General features: G+C 35.1%; 1 protein-coding gene across 1 annotated transcript in view; it reads left to right on the forward strand.

Annotated features, from left to right (window-relative positions):
• ADGRA3 (adhesion G protein-coupled receptor A3) overlaps nt 1-16002 on the forward strand; it is a 53698-nt gene that overhangs the window by 11090 nt on the left and 26606 nt on the right. Inside the window, 6 exon segments of the mRNA XM_066317164.1 lie at nt 4041-4112; nt 10760-10831; nt 12167-12238; nt 13147-13218; nt 14621-14781; nt 15669-15882. Coding sequence (XP_066173261.1) covers nt 4041-4112; nt 10760-10831; nt 12167-12238; nt 13147-13218; nt 14621-14781; nt 15669-15882 — 663 coding nt within the window.

Below are 16002 nucleotides of genomic sequence, written 5' to 3' on the forward strand. Positions count from 1 at the left end.
CTGTAATTTGTAAATCACACTCAAGAGAGAAATTTACCTTGTACCCAGATATTCAAAGGCATCTACATTAGGCCTGTTATTTTATGGGCAATGTCAGAAGACTTTTTTTTCTTTTCTTACAGAACTGTTATTTTTATTTAATTTAAATTTAGTTCAGTCAGTTATAGCTACTTTTGAAGTGGTTCCGGCTCCGTTTTGAATAACTTCTTTTTCTGGAAAAAAAATACAGGCATATCAGTAAATCTTAAGATGAAGTAAATTGTAACTAAGATACAAGTTAATTTTTATGCTGCCAAGGATTGTAATTTGCTTGCTTGTGTTGACTTAGATCAGCATTTGCTTGTGAACATCCTGGGTTATTTTTCCTTAATTTCTCCAGAAGTTTGGAATTGGTATGAATTTCTTTTGTTGCTGCTGCTGTTATGCCTTATGTTCAGTTTGCATTAACTATTAATGATTTTTTTATGAGTTCCTTCATTTATTTCTTTATATATTATTACTATTTTTCTTCATGCATACATTTCTGAAACCAGGAAGGCTGTTGAAGTAAAGGTGTACTTTATTTGGTTTACTGAATGTATCCAGTACCTACCATTTTCACAAATAATACTTACTATTTAGGTGGAAACCTTTTTCTCTTTTGAGTAGAAGTGGAAGTAGTTTCAAAGATTTTAGGATGTGAAATTTTAATGGTTCAGGTTAAATTTTACTATTTTTGTGGACATTCCAGTTTGTAGATGATGCTTATTATTACCACCAAACTTATGTGTATATTTGTTTTGTGTTGAATGTTGTGCCATTCTTGATGGAAAGATTCATTGAAATACATGTACATTTTCTAAGGGTATCTGAGCTTCCTTGGTTTCTACTTGTGTTTTTTAAAACCAGCGCTGTTTCACTTGTTCATCTACGTTATCACAGCTGCAGCCAAGGGAAAATTTTCCTTATTTTCTTTTTGTGAGGGAGCTTAATGTATTGGACTACAGAACTGTATTTTCACAAGAGCAAATGCTCTTAGCTGACACTCTAGTAGATGTTACAGGCATTACATCACTACAATAGCAATTTCTCAGTATACTTTTTAGTATTTTTCCCCCTTCTTCCTTTCCACCATTCCTGTGATCAGTCTTTGCCTGCTATTATGCAGCTGTGTAGAATACTAGGTTAATCACACTTGTGTAGTTGACATATAAATAAATCCCCTTGGAGATGCTCTGGGTAAATGTGTAGTTTAACATTTGCAGCTTGTGCAGTGGTGAGCACCAGGGATGACTTGAGGTGAGCTGCAGAAATAGATGGGGTAATTGGAAGGTGAGAAGAAGGAATGGAATCTCCTCATCTTAGCATCAGAACTTGTTACCTTTGTTGAATGATTTAAGGTTAACTTGAAGAATTTTCAAACCTTCCTACCATCAGGCTGGAAATGAAGGGTTTTTCAAACAGTTTGTTCAGCTGTCTTGACTTTGTGTATGTGAGATGGGAGAGAGACAGATTGAGTCAGAAGCAGAACTTTAAGACAAAAAATGCCTGTTCAGCGTTTGTCTAAACTACAGAGACTTAAGGTAATCTTTGAGAAGCCTGGAGAGAAAATTATGTGGTGTAATATACAGTTGTGTCAAAATGATACTGTTTTCATAGATTGCTATATCTATATTTTAGTTTTGTCTTATTCATTGTGTGTTTTGAAGTATTAATCCTTGTCATTACACAGTAAATTTTATGCACTGGAGGAAAGAGGGGGATGTGTGTGTGGGTGGGTGTTTGGTTTATGGCTGTTGTAAAGGACATCAGAAAGATGTAGTGGACTGGAAAAAAATCTCATGGGGCACCTTTAAGTGCAGAAGTAGCTATCCAGCCTGAAGATGTGATTGGTGTAGGTGAAGAAGTGTGAGGATGTGTTGGATATGAGGGATGCATTTGATAGAGGATCTAACTGAAATTGAAGTGACTGTAGCAGAAGTTGTGGAACAATCTGACAGAATGAATAAATTTCCAGGGCACGATGGTGTGACTGAAGAGCTTTTAGAAAAACTCAAGATGAAATTTCTGAAGTCTTGCTTGGAATGAACATGATTTTTGTGGACTGGAGGATAGCAAATATTCATTTTTCTAAGTGCGTTACCATCTTAATGGTTCCAAGTCTGAAGTTTGTGTTGCACAAATCAGTAGAATTTATAATAAATATATTGGATACCTGGATAAAGATAAAGGTACCATGGAAAATTGACATCTTAGGTAATGAGAAAGTCTTCCCCACAGTCCTTTGGAGTTCTTCAGAATCAGCAAAATATTTACAAGGTTGATCTAGCTGTTGTAATGAAACATGCTTTTCTAAAAGGTGTGTCTGTCCCTTGCCAAAGGCATTTGATGAAAAAAGTACGTCAGTCTTAAACAGATCATCAGATCAGCAGCAGACTTGCTAAAGGATAGGAAGAGGGCGTGGAAGTAAATCCTTCTCAGTGGAGTGGAGTCATAGAGATCTGTAACGCACAACTTACCTCCTAATGACCTGTAAAACAGTGTGAGTGAGGGCTTGACATAGTTGAGTGAGTTGATTGATGGAATAAGGATGAGGATAAAGTGAAGAATTTTGGAAGAAGTTTGTAAAAGTAATTGGGCAATAAAATGGCAGCAGCAGCACATTGTAAAAAATGAAAAATGTACTGGGGGGCAAAACCATTCCTCTCTTATATAAGATGATGGGCATTGAGCTGACCAGAAATCATAAATTCTTAGCACAAGTGATAAAGGCAGATTATATGTTAGGAATTGCTAGAGAAATTGTAGGAAACAGAATATCAGTATTCCAGTATGTAGATTTGTGACTTGTCTGTGTGTTGAGCACTATTTCATTTCTGAAATTACCTCACAATTTTTTTAGTGTAATAAAACTGGAAAGAACTCAGAAATTATTAAGGTGGCACAAATGGCTTTTGTGTAAAGAATAATTAAGTAAAGCATGGATTTTACCTATGCAAAGAGACATCTAGTTTTGTACATAATTGCACATGGTAAAAAAAAGGGTAAGTGGATTGATTACTGCATATTTCATTGTTTAGAAGTGGGGAACATTAAATAAAGCTGGCAGGAGATGTTTTTAAAACAAGTGAAATGAAGCATTTTTTATGGAATGGAGCATCGTACAGCAAACCCTTTCGTAAGGGGTATTGCAGATCCCAAAATTTGATGTGATTCAAAAGGAAAATAGGTTTGGGTTTTTTTTGTTTTTTTTTTTTTTTTTTGGTGGCTGTTGTTGTTTGGTGTGTTTTGTGGATTTTGGGGTTTTTTTCCAACAGAGAACTCTGTGGTTGTATAGAAAGCAGGTCCTTCTAAGTAAGAAAATACCAGCTATACAAATAATTTCCTGCCTTGAGAATTATTAGTATCTGCTGTGATCTGTGCACATGGCTGTGATTGGAGGGTAAGGGTGCTTGGCAAGATAGGCCTGGTCCAGTTATTTCAGTGGAAGAAGGGATTTGTGGTTGTGTTGTCCTTTGAGAGAAGGATATAAGAGTGCTTGCTGAGCTTATTTGCAGATGTTTTATAAAGATTGCATTGCAGAGTAGGGTGAATGTGCGAAGGATGGCTGGGAAAGGTAGTACAGTCTGGGGGAAGTGTGTGTGCATGGCTAAAAAGGGGAGCAGAGGAAATGGGAAACAGGCAATGTGCTGCTTGATTTGGAAAACCAAAATGGGTACAGATTACAAGAATGTTGAATGTACTGATTGGTTCTTTAATACTTAATTTCTACTGCACCAGTTCTGGGGTCTTGTTAGGATAATTCTAGATGGGAGTACTTTCTTTCAGATGTTATATATGTATGCTTGCATGGTACTTAAAATGGATGACTTACAAAATCTTCTTTTTCTCTTTCATAATATTTTAGCAGTGCTGTTGCGTACGCCTCAAAACAATGAGCTAGACATTGTAGTTTGATATACAGGCTGTTGAACAAAAGGAGTTACAAAGAAGTATAAGCTGCAGCAAAAAATTTGTTACCAGCCTTATAATACATTTTTCTTGATTGGTTTTGTTTACAGGATTTTGAGTAACAACAAGATAACAGAGTTGAAGAATGGTTCCTTCTCTGGATTACACCTTCTTGAAAGACTGTGAGTACTTCTTGAAAAGTTATTTTCACTTTAAAATTAAATGATACACTGTTTCATTAATAATTCTGAGAACAGAGTGTCTTAAATAAAGGATCTGTTCTTTATTTTGATGTATTTTTTTTGTGACTGAGGAGTTAACATAGCAAAGTGTTCTCTTAATATAAATGAATGAATTATTCAATAGTATGAATGGCATGTAACAGCAAAACGGATAATGTCACCTGCAGGTAAGAGAGCAGTTTCAGTGGCAAGTTTACGAGAGCACTATGGTGGCTGGATTTGCTTTGTTGGTTGTTTATCATGCAAACACTATGTTGTAAAGAAAATTACATCTTTAATTTCTTATGTGTCAAACTGTTTGTTGAACAGTTGCAAAGTATATTTGCAGGGGAAGCAGATGTATTAGAACCTCAAAGAGAGAGTGGATTTATTAAAGATTTGTCATTGACATTTATTTAAGAGTTTTACTGCTTACTTCACAGCTTTTGTATATGCTGAATGTACAGGGGTGGGAGTGAGTCTGATGGGAGTAACTTCTTGGATCTCTTTTGTCTCCTGTTTTCACTTTCCCTTACAGATGATGCATTGCCTATGAGATAAGAAAGCACCATTGTAGCTTCTCTTACAGTCAGCTTTTTTCCAACTGGTAGTCAGTCAGGATTGGCAGGTTGATCTACCTGGGAGCAAGCATAAACTTTAGAGATAAGGATTTTTCTAGGCCATTTGACTGGGAAAGTAGCCAGTTTCATAATCATCTCACAGCATCTAGGAAGAGTTCCAAACAACTTTTGGCTTCAGGGGATTAAAAGTATTTTATTCTCCCTCTAAAACTCAAAGGCTCTAATCCTAGTCACCTGACCTAAAGAAATTCAAACACTTCTACCATTCCCTCTCCCAGAAGAAAGCATCTTTTCACTGGCAGATGAGCTTTATTGTACAAATAAGTTGCTGTGCCAAAGAAGCAAGGTTATCAGCAGTCGTGGCATTTGCTTAGGTAATAAAGGCATCTGCTGATGGTTGTTGTTTGTTGAAACTCATTACAGTTTTCAGATAGGAAATACTTGAAACTCTAGTTAGTTTGAGATAATGATTTAAGTTTTCTTCATGAATCCAAATCCTAATTTTCTTTAAAATCATAAGAATACAGCTTTCTTCCATTTAAGTGTTGTCATTTTTAAGGGTTTTTTAGGTTAATATCCTCTTTCATGAAAAGGAAAAAAAAGCTGCAAGACTGGCATCATGTTTTGAGCATTTAAAGTGAGCTGGGGTAGCAGTATCTTAGAGGGTATGGTAGTCTCATCATAATGAGAACACTCTTTATTGTGCACTGTTTTAGGAGTTAATGCATCAACAAAAGATTAATAATGGCCAGGTGTCTTCATTATAAATGGAGGGATAACTAGTGTGCTACGCTAATTATTAATGATAGGATTTTTTTCCCTTTTGTACATGCAAGACTCGTTTAAAAGCCATAGATATTTAACCATAATAAAAGTAAATTTTTCTTCTTTAAATGTTTTGTGACCTTGGACAGAAAGGTCACAACTACTGTTGTAATGAAAATAGTTTTTCAGCCTTAAACAGATAATCCATAGGAAAAGGAAAAACGGTTGGAAGTCACAGTAACTATTATAAACATTCACATTATGTTAAGTAATTTCAAATTATTTTCATGATGTTCATTGTGATAATTTACATACCTTGAAAATTACATTTTTTGACATTTTTTTTGCCTATTTTAATTTTGTCTTACTGCTCATGCTTCCCCTTGTTTCCTTATGAATATGTCAGGAACATGTATCTGCATAATAATTGAATTTTAATCAATTCTGACAAATTTATAATTTATCTGTTAGCATACTAAAATTGTTTCTTCTATTTGGTTCTTGAAAATTTTTATGAAAATGTAGATATTTTTAAATGGTTTCTGTCATTTTATTATTTTTCCCAGTAAGTTTGGGGACATGGTATCTGCAGCTGGCAACTTGTTGCACTTTAAGCTCTGGTTTTACTCAAGCATATTATCACTTGACCTCATCCCTATCTGATAATTCTTCTTGTTACTATTGAAAGAGATACAGTTTGGGGGCATATAAGCAGAAATAAAACAACGAGGAAGTGCATTAAAAATGGTGGCCACAGGTAGCCATAGTAAGTCATAGTTTTAATAAATAATAATATGTACAGATGTGTTAATTTATGATAATGTGAATTTGCTAATGCATTATTTTGTAAAGAGAGTGATAAATAAAAGTTTACCAAAATAAAAGTTTAATTTTACTGGAAAGTGAAATGTATGTTAGTTAGAGTAGAAAATGACTATGCTGTGTCTACATCTACTCTTACAGGAAAAGACTATGCAAATAGGAGTAATCAGGTTAAAGATTTTAATTGTTTTAAGTGGTAATAAAATTGTCTGTACAAAAAGATGCTAAATATTTTAATCTCCATTATGTTTTCATATTAGTTTGAAGTTCAACAAAGGCAAGAGGATCTTGCAGCAGGGGAACAGTAACCCCACACACCAGCACAGGCTGGGTCCTGACCTGCTGGGGAGCAGCTCTGCAGGGAAGGACCTGGGGCTCCTGGTGGACACCAAGTGTCCATGAGCCAGCAGTGCCTTGTGGCCAGAGGGTCAATGGTACCCTGGGGTGCATTAGGGAGAACATTGGCAGCAGATTGAGGGAAGTGATCCTGACCCTCTGCTCAGCCCTGGTGAAGCTCCTCTGGAGTGCTGCATCCAGTTCTGGGGTCCCCAGTACAAGAGAGACATGGAGCTCCTGGAGCAGGTCCAGAGGAGGGTGACAAAGATGATGAAAGGAGTGGAACATCTCTGTTACAAGGACAGGCTGAGGCAGCTGGGCCTGTTCAGCCTTGAGAAGACACAGCTCAAGAGGGGAGCTCATCACTGTCTGTCAGTATCTGAAGGGAGGGTGCCAGAAGGATGGAGCCAGGCTCTGCTCAGTGGTGCCAAGCAACAGGACAAGAGGCAGTGGGCAGAAACTGATGCCCAGGAAGTTCCACCTGAATGTGAGAAAGAACTTCTTTACTGTGCAGATGACTGCAGATGGAACAGGTTGCCCAGGAGTATCTCCCACACTGGAGATACTCAAGAACTATCTGGATACAATCTGTGCCATGTGCTCTGGGATGATTGCATGTGGCATGTAGGTTGGACCAAGTGACCCACTGTAGTGCCTTCCAATCTGACCATTTGGGTGATACTAGGAAATGTAAAGATTCTGTCATAAGCATTTGTTTGATTTGCCTGCATAAAATTTACACCCCAGAGAGCCAATGAAAGGATAGGTTGACTTTGTAATGTGTGCAATGTATAGCCTATTTCTGTAATTTCTTACCTCATGCTCTTTCTTTATTTCCCTTTTGAAAAAGCATTTCGTATAGGAAGAATCCATGGTACTTATTATGTTTCCCATCTGACATTTATTTTCAAGTAGTGTTAAGGAAGAAAAGATAATTTATCCAGTGGTAGTTAAGAAAACTTAATAATGTATACAAGTCATATGTATATATAGGCATAGTTTGTTTGTGCCTGCAGGATGCTTTATTAATAATTAAGACAGTCTTCATTGTGCTGAGACAGAAAGCAGTAAAATTTTAAGTATGTATACATGCACTTTTAAATCATGCATTACTGGCTACTGGAATGTTTCATTACAAAATATAATGAAGTTTTTTTTTACATAGAAAACCATATTTAAGTATAAGTAATCTTTCATTAAGATGCTTTTCACACCCTAACAAGAACATAAGGCACAAAAAAAATTTTGTTGGTGGATTGCTATTTGTCCACTTAATTATGGCTTTGCTAAAGGGCTGTTCCAATTTGACACAACAGAATCTTCTGTCATGAGAACGGGTAAACAGAGTTGTGTGATGGTGAAATCTGCACCCTGTGAGGTTTTCAGGCCTTTATTGGATGTGACAGTGGGGCAGTTGAGTTGATTTAGTTGTAATTTGAGCCAGAATTTGGAGTATGTGACTAAGCTCAACACATCCCTTGAAATGTTTCTAAGTTTTTCTACTATCCTAACATCTGTTAGGGACCTTCACTGATGAATTTAGGTACCCTTATTTACAGTGTTACTTAGATTTAGGAGAAAATTAAGAGTGTTTAATAGATTCTCAGTGTAAGTAAGATTGCTGTACATGTGATTTGTTTTGTTGTGGAAGTGGGTTTTTTTCTTTGGTTTCTTTTTTGGGGGAGTGGGTTTGGTTGGTAGGTTAGTTGGGGATTTTTGGGGGGCAGGTTTTTTGTTTCGGGGACTTTTTGTTTGGGGTTTTTTTGTTTGTTTTCCTTGTTTTGTTTTTTTAGAGGGATTCTTGATAGGTGGAAGATAAAATTACTATAATCTAAAAGATGTTACCCTAACTCAAATCTTTTTTTGAATTTCTTTTGGAGAGATTTTCTTCCATTTGGACAAAGAAGTATCTATGTATAATCTTGTTGGTTGAGCTTTGCCAAAGAAAAATCAACATCTGAAATTATTAATTTCCTGTTGCTAATACCAAAATATAGTTTATATAAATGTATTCATAGGTGTTAAAAACAACAAAAACTTTAAAGCCAAACCCAGCTTTCTGGTGAGATTGTCTACCCTACCTCCCTTTTATGTGAGAAATAAAAGTCTGTCGTTTAACCACCACTGTAATTTCTTCATTTAAAGACTGTCCTACATGCTACAATCATGGTAGTTGTATCAGCCTCTGTTGTATTAACATCTTTCACTGTTTCTGAAGAGCTCCTAAACATGTCAACACTGTTAATTTTCAGATCTTTTGGTGTCTCTTTTGTTTCACAGTTTTCCTCTGCAAATACTTTTTTGGTAGATTGATACACAGCAAGTGCCTACCCAAGGACTGCCACTGGGAAGGGTAAAAAACCCCAACCAGAGACTCCTCAGCTGTTGTAATTGCAGGTTGAGAAAAGTCTTAACACTTCAGACATTCATTGATATGAGTCCATTGTAGTGGATTTATCAAAGAGCTGTATCAGCTCTTTGAATTTATGAAGTGAAATTAAAGATCCCTGATAGTCTAGACTAGTGGATTTCCAAGGCATGTTTTCAGGGTTATTCTCCCTCAATGGTTTCAACAGTGTGATTTTAAGTGGGAGTTATGTGGTTTTAAATCAAAATTTGAAATATGAGCAGTAAGTATAATTTTTCTTCCCTACTTCAAAGACTGATGGTAGATGAGTGATGAATATCTTTCATTAGTCTCAGATTTATCATGGTCTGGTATACCATGGTGTTTATACGCCTGCTGGAAGAGCCAGTTCTTCAGGCTTGTGATACTACTGCACTGGAAGTACTTGGCAGTTTCTGCCACCATAGCAAGGGAAGAAAATAAAGTTGAGATAAGTGTGTATAGGGAAAAATATTTACTGCAAGATGATTTAAATGTATTTCAAGCATTTAAAATATTTAGATAGAGCTAGATATTTAGATTCAAATGTGATCCATATGCCATGATGCTGTCTGTTGTACCATGTTTTGTTAATCTGTCTACAGAAAATGCTGTTGTGAAATCTTGGGATGAATTATATTTTTACTCATGTATATCTATGTCATGGTAGGTGTAATCCTCTTGTACAGTTCTCCTTCAGGCAGGATTATTAATATTGTGGTACATGTAGAAGATCTTTTTTTATATTCTTGCAAATTCAAACTCTGCTTTTAAATAAAAGTATTATTTTTCTATTCAGATGTAGAATGTTTGGATATTATCAAGGAGTAAGAAGCTTTACATATAGTATTGGTCACCTGTAAAGTTTCAGATAGTAGTAAAGTAAAAAATCTAGTGTGACTGGAGAGGTGGAAGTAATTTTAGCATTTGTGCAGTGATAGTGTGTTCAAAACTATATAAGTGCTGTTAGCTGCTTTTTGTGACCTTTGAAATTAAGCTGTATCTGCAGAATATCTCAAGTTAGGAGTTAAAACTCCTATATCACTTGCACAATTAATAAAGCAGTTTAGTTTAATGGTACTTTACATTTCTCCTTACAGTCTCTGGAAACTTAAGAAGTTTGCTCTGAAATTTTTTCACCAGCTGTATTTGGGGTTTTTAACTAGGGCTTTGCTTTTGTGCCAGTGACATAAGTGGAAATTTTCAGTGTTGGGTCTTTGGTGTATTTTTAAGATCATATTTTGCTTTTCTTGGTAGATGTTGTGCATGACTGAAGTATTGAAAATTGGATAGGCTATGGAAGACAGCATTGTGCTAGACCCTACCATGCTGTGTAGTGAGCAAGCGTCTCACCCTGCATAGCTGTGACCTATTCACACGGTGGCAAAGTGTCTGACTGTATACCGTTACATGTGATATGAACTGATAAAATGTTTAATGGAATACATGTGTTGTTTCTGTTCCTCCTTGTAGTTAAAATACAGATTTTTTCCAGTTTTGAAAAATGCTGTGTTAGAGAAAGTAAAAATGTGTTTTGGGTTTTCTGTTATTTGTTTTGGGTTTTTTCTGGGAGTTGGTTTGTTGGTCTTGGGGGGGTTGGCTTTAGGTGGTGGGTTTTTTTGAGGTTCTCAAGCAAATTGAGACAAGTTACATGTATCTTTATGAGTATCTCTGTTCTAAAGTGTAATTTATGATAAATTCTTAATTTTTCTCCACAGGGATCTTAAGAACAATCTTATTAGTACCATAGATCCAGGAGCTTTTCTGGGGCTTTCATCTTTGAAAAGACTGTAAGTAGTATATCTAGCTAGTCAGTGTAAACAAAACAAACAAACAAAAAAACTCCTCAAAGAGAGTAAGTCTTCTGGAAGTTTAGAAAGGAAAGTATTATATATTAAAAAGTTGAATATATATATGCTGTCTAAATATATACACACACGCATGCATGAAACAAAGTCTGCTTTCAGGCTTACGACTGAAGAACATCCGCTGCTTGTGGCTTGGCAGCCTCCCTTGTTCTGACAGTCGCTTGTGTTATTCCTTTCTTTTTGTATTTGAGTGCCTTGAAACATCACTGGGTGGACATTTATTCAGAGCTTTGATTCCATCAAGTCTTGTTTTGTTGAATGTTAAACTCATGATTTTTATTTTCCAAAGGTCACAGTGGAACATAGAGTCTCTTGCTATTAATACTACACTGAAGTTACAGCACTGTTAATGCTGGTTTATTGAAGGTTTTGCCAAGATTCCCATTAACATATTTTTGGGGGATTTATGCCTTGGCTGTAAAAGTTCTGTACCAGATGAAACTTGAAAAACAAAACCTCAGCATTATTGTTTTTTTTTTTTTTTTTTTTTTTTTTAAAAAAAAAACACTCTTCAGATTTTTTTTTTATATTATTACAGCTTCTAAGTCTTAGTGATATTGCTACTACCTCCCCCACTCTGTTTCTTTCTTAAATTTTTTTGAATATATATGTTCATTTTTAACTGATCAGATGATCTCTCTCAAAAGGAAATTGTTTTGGTAATTGCACTTCTGAAAACCTTAGAAATAAAATTTAAGGACCAATTCTGGATCATTATTACTTGCAAGTTTAATTTTTATTAGTTTAAGAATTCTTGGCAATTTGATTCAGGACCCATACTGAAAAATATATAACTTTTAAGTATTTATGGAAGTATAATTATAGTAGTGGTCTTATTTACGTATAATAAATGCCCTAGTATAGGTCTCTGACATGTTAAAGAATTAAGTGATGTACTCTATAATTGTGTGTGTGTATATATGTATACAAGTATACATAAATGTAGCACAAATTTGAAAATATACTAGGTAGGCATGTAAGCCAAGCCTATTTAAGGGAATTTATTGGTAAGTCTAGTCTTGTTGAATTGTATATGGATGAACTATAATTACTTAAGAGATGGATTAAGGAGTCTGTGTGCATGTATGTACAACTGTATAGCAGTGCCTTGTGGGTTTTCCTGAAAAAGACCAAATATACATGTGGTGCAATCTGTTACTCATGAATTTTTGTTCAAATGCTTCTGTTAGCAGACTGTATGTCATTTGGAAGTAACCCAGTTTGTTCTAATTCTTCCTATTTTTTTTCTATTTGTAGAGACTTAACTAATAACCGAATAGGCTGTCTGAATGCAGATATATTTAGAGGACTTGTAAACCTTATTAGACTGTAAGTATAATTTTTCCTATATAAATGCACTTAAGTTTTAGCCTCGTGTAAGTTAACATTCTTTGTTTCAAGAGGAGTAGTTTATTTAAGTGTACTCTTGAAAGACAGCCAGTGCCTATGGTTGTGGTTTGTTACTCAAGTAGCAAGCCTAAAAACAAGTGTTGAGGCCGACCCAAACCACACTGCTCAGTGATCTGTTGGCCTTGCAACAGTTTTCCAGTTTCTTAGAATGTGTAGCTGGGAGGAAAACTAGGAGACTGTACAAAATATTTTCTTTAAAAAATGTTTCAGCATTATAGACTCTTTCAGTATCCATGCCTTCTATGGTGGCATTGGTATCATCTTTTGTCTCTTCTACTGGCTATCTTGCATGTTTTGTAGTCCTTCATTTACTTTAAGAGGACAACACGCAAGATTATGAAATATTTCTTTGCCCTGGTTGTTAGTTTCTTACACACAGTGCTTTTGCTGATATATAGGAAGTGGTATGGATAATATTTAAAAAAACATTCTGATAGATTGAGCATGCTTCTTAGAGCATGTTAATAGGAAGAGATCAGTGACTGTGAACAACAAAATTAATTTTACACTTCTTGAAAGCTATGCTCAACATCTGCCAGTTGTTGCTTTAAATAAAAGTCTCTGTGTTTCCTTTTTTTTTTCCAATTATAAAATTCTTCAACTAAACCAGGACTATTAGAGAACAGTTTATTTGGAGATTTTTGCTAGGCTATTGAGACCTGATTATTATTTTTAAAGTCTTTTGAACTATGACAGTGTTGTAATAGTACCTTGTAACTTTTAAACATAGAGTTATATTGAAGGGAGGTTGGATTTTTATTTTTTTTTCTATTTCACATGTCATTTGTCTGAAGATGAGTTCAAATCATAATACTTTTATTTCTCAGGAATCTTTCTGGAAATCTGTTTTCTACACTTACACAGGGAACATTTGATCATCTTGGTTCACTAAAGTCCCTGTAAGTACTTGCTGCATCTAGTCCTACATTATTATGAGCAAATAATCTCATCTGGGCTTCCAAAAGTTTTATTCTATATGTATTATTTATTAATTTATAGTAAATAAATAGCATTTCACACCTTTATATCAAAGGGACCAAACATTTCTAAGCACGATCTTAGCCCTTTGTGAAGAGTTATAGTTTTGTTAAACGTAACAGTGGGTAAATTTCAACCTCATGTTATTTTGCTCTCTCTTGGTTTCATGAGTTGTAATCTTGTGTTAGAGAGAAAGTAAATGAAAAAAAAAAAAAGAGTGCTGATGGTTAGCTTGTGCTTTTCCCTGGTAGTCATGACAGTTGGCTCACTGTACTGGGACTTTTCAAAGGCTTTGGTTTCTGGATTTAGCACTGCATTAATTTCAGCTTTATATTTATGAAGGAGAATGCTTCTTTCCCTCCTCCATCCCTTTAATTGTTCATAAGGCATTATTCCTAATATTTCAATTCTCTGCATAATGGTTGCTGTCCAACAAGACCACAGATGTGACAAGAGAATAGAATCTGGATATGACAGTTACTATTAAAATAATGGTTATCTGGAGGAATTCATGTGAACAAACACCAAACAGAGTTTCATAGCAATGTCGATTTAGTGTGTGTAGTGTTCAGCCTGTGATGTTATGTCATCTAGATATCTGCAAAAAGAAGAAGAAAAAGTTTACATTAGAGGTAAAAACCAGTGTAGACATAGCCATATGTTTTGCTCATTTTTTTCCTGTTTTAAACAAATAAAATATTAATTTCTGAATAGATAAAATTAATTAATTAATCCTTTAATTTAGCTGACATCAGCAAACATCTATGGGCATTTGATATGCCTTTTTACTAGAAAGTACTGAATTATATAGAGAAGACTTTGAGTAATTTAAAAGCCTTATGATTTTCATGTAAAGCAGAATAAAATTGTGTGAATAGTGCTTCTGAAAAGAGAAATAGTTGAGGAGCTATTTTTATTTCTGTTGAGTTTACTGCTAAAGCATTTGATTGCTACAGTGAAGCAGTGAAGGTTATGATGGTGCATATTCAAGCACTTTTTTGTTATTGCTCACCTGAAGTAGCATGAACTCTCTCCATGGAAGAAATGAGTAAAATTTTATTCTTGTACTGATATTAGATATTCCTCATATTTATGGAGAGGAATCCTTTTCTCAGGGAGTATGTCCTTTTGTTATGAGAGTTCAGCTTGCAGAAGATTAGAGTGACTTCCAGTAGGTAGAGGTAGGTAACTCCACTGTAGTCTGGACTTGACTTGTTGCCTTTGTGTCTGTGACAATGAAAGGCGTTGCAGAGCTGTTATGTCAAGCTTTCAGACCTTGGAATTCTGCAATTTGTCACTGTAAATGCCTGTGTTTTCTTGCAGAGAATTTCAGACTGATTATCTTCTCTGTGACTGTAACATACTGTGGATGCATCAGTGGCTAAAGGAAAGAAATATAACTGTACGTGAGACCAAATGTGCCTATCCCAAGTCACTTCAGTCACAGACAGTGACTGGTGTGAAACAGGAGCTTCTCACCTGTGGTAAGCACACCAGACAACTGACAGTTGTTTTCTAATGCCTTCTATGTTCTGTTAATATTAGTGAACAGACTTCTTTGCTTTATTTCGTTTCCCTAAAATTCAGCACTTAGATGATAGTGGTAATAATGGCCCCTTTTCTGTGGTTGGTCTTTAGTTGTGATTCATTGTTTCTTGCTTTTGGAAAGAAATAATAAATAAATTGATGATGATGGATGTTAGTTGGTAGAAACAAAGGATAAGTAACTCTCTCAATAACCTCATTTTTGCTGCTAATCTTATTTTTCAGACATTTCCCTAAACATCACAGGAGGAATCAGAAATTGATAATTACTTTCCTATGTCTAGCTATCTGACTTCAGATATGTGAATTATTCTAACCTCAGATTTCAAGTTAAAAGATCGTCATTTTATGAGTTACTTTCCTGTGTGCTGATTCTATTCTTGATTAGTCTTTTTTTTTGTGGCAGAACCATGACCAACTTGCTTAACTTCTTTTTTTATGTTGGAATTCTTCCAACTGTAAAAATAACACCTCATATGTTAGCTTGATTTTGAGTCCTAGTGAAAATTTGGGAAGAACTAAATGCATAATTAAATTTTACCTTCAAATTTGTATTTTCCACTTTTTCCACTCTTTTAGATGTGCGCTAGCAAAAGAATCTTGAAATGTATTACATTAAAGGAATACACATAGTGAAAAGGAATATGATAATAATTTGTATTTTTCCAATGCATTAAATGTGGTTTTTATATTCATCTTACCAGATGCAACTTTATGTTGGTATATAAATAATTTATGTTCATTTAGTGTATTTTTCTCCTGTTTTGAAAATTAGGTACATAACAGATTCTTACTATTAATTATGGTTTTATGTCTTGGATTCTAGAACCACCACTTGAATTACCGTCCTTCTATATGACTCCATCTCATCGTCAGGTGGTCTTTGAAGGAGACAGTCTACCCTTCCAATGTATGGCTTCATATATTGATCAAGACATGCAAGTCTTGTGGTATCAGGATGGGAAGATAGTGGAAACTGATGAGTCCCAGGGTATTTTTGTTGAAAAAAACATGATTCATAACTGCTCACTGATTGCAAGGTGAATCCATAGTGAGAAAATGTACTTCCTGCTTCTTGCTTTCTACTCTGATGTAGTGACTATTTCCATAACCAGTAAAAGGCCCTCTGGTATCCTCACTGAGTGAACATGTACACAGAA

Source organism: Sylvia atricapilla, chromosome 4 (genome assembly GCF_009819655.1).
Source record: "Sylvia atricapilla isolate bSylAtr1 chromosome 4, bSylAtr1.pri, whole genome shotgun sequence".
In the NCBI taxonomy this organism is placed as follows: Eukaryota; Metazoa; Chordata; class Aves; order Passeriformes; family Sylviidae; genus Sylvia; species Sylvia atricapilla.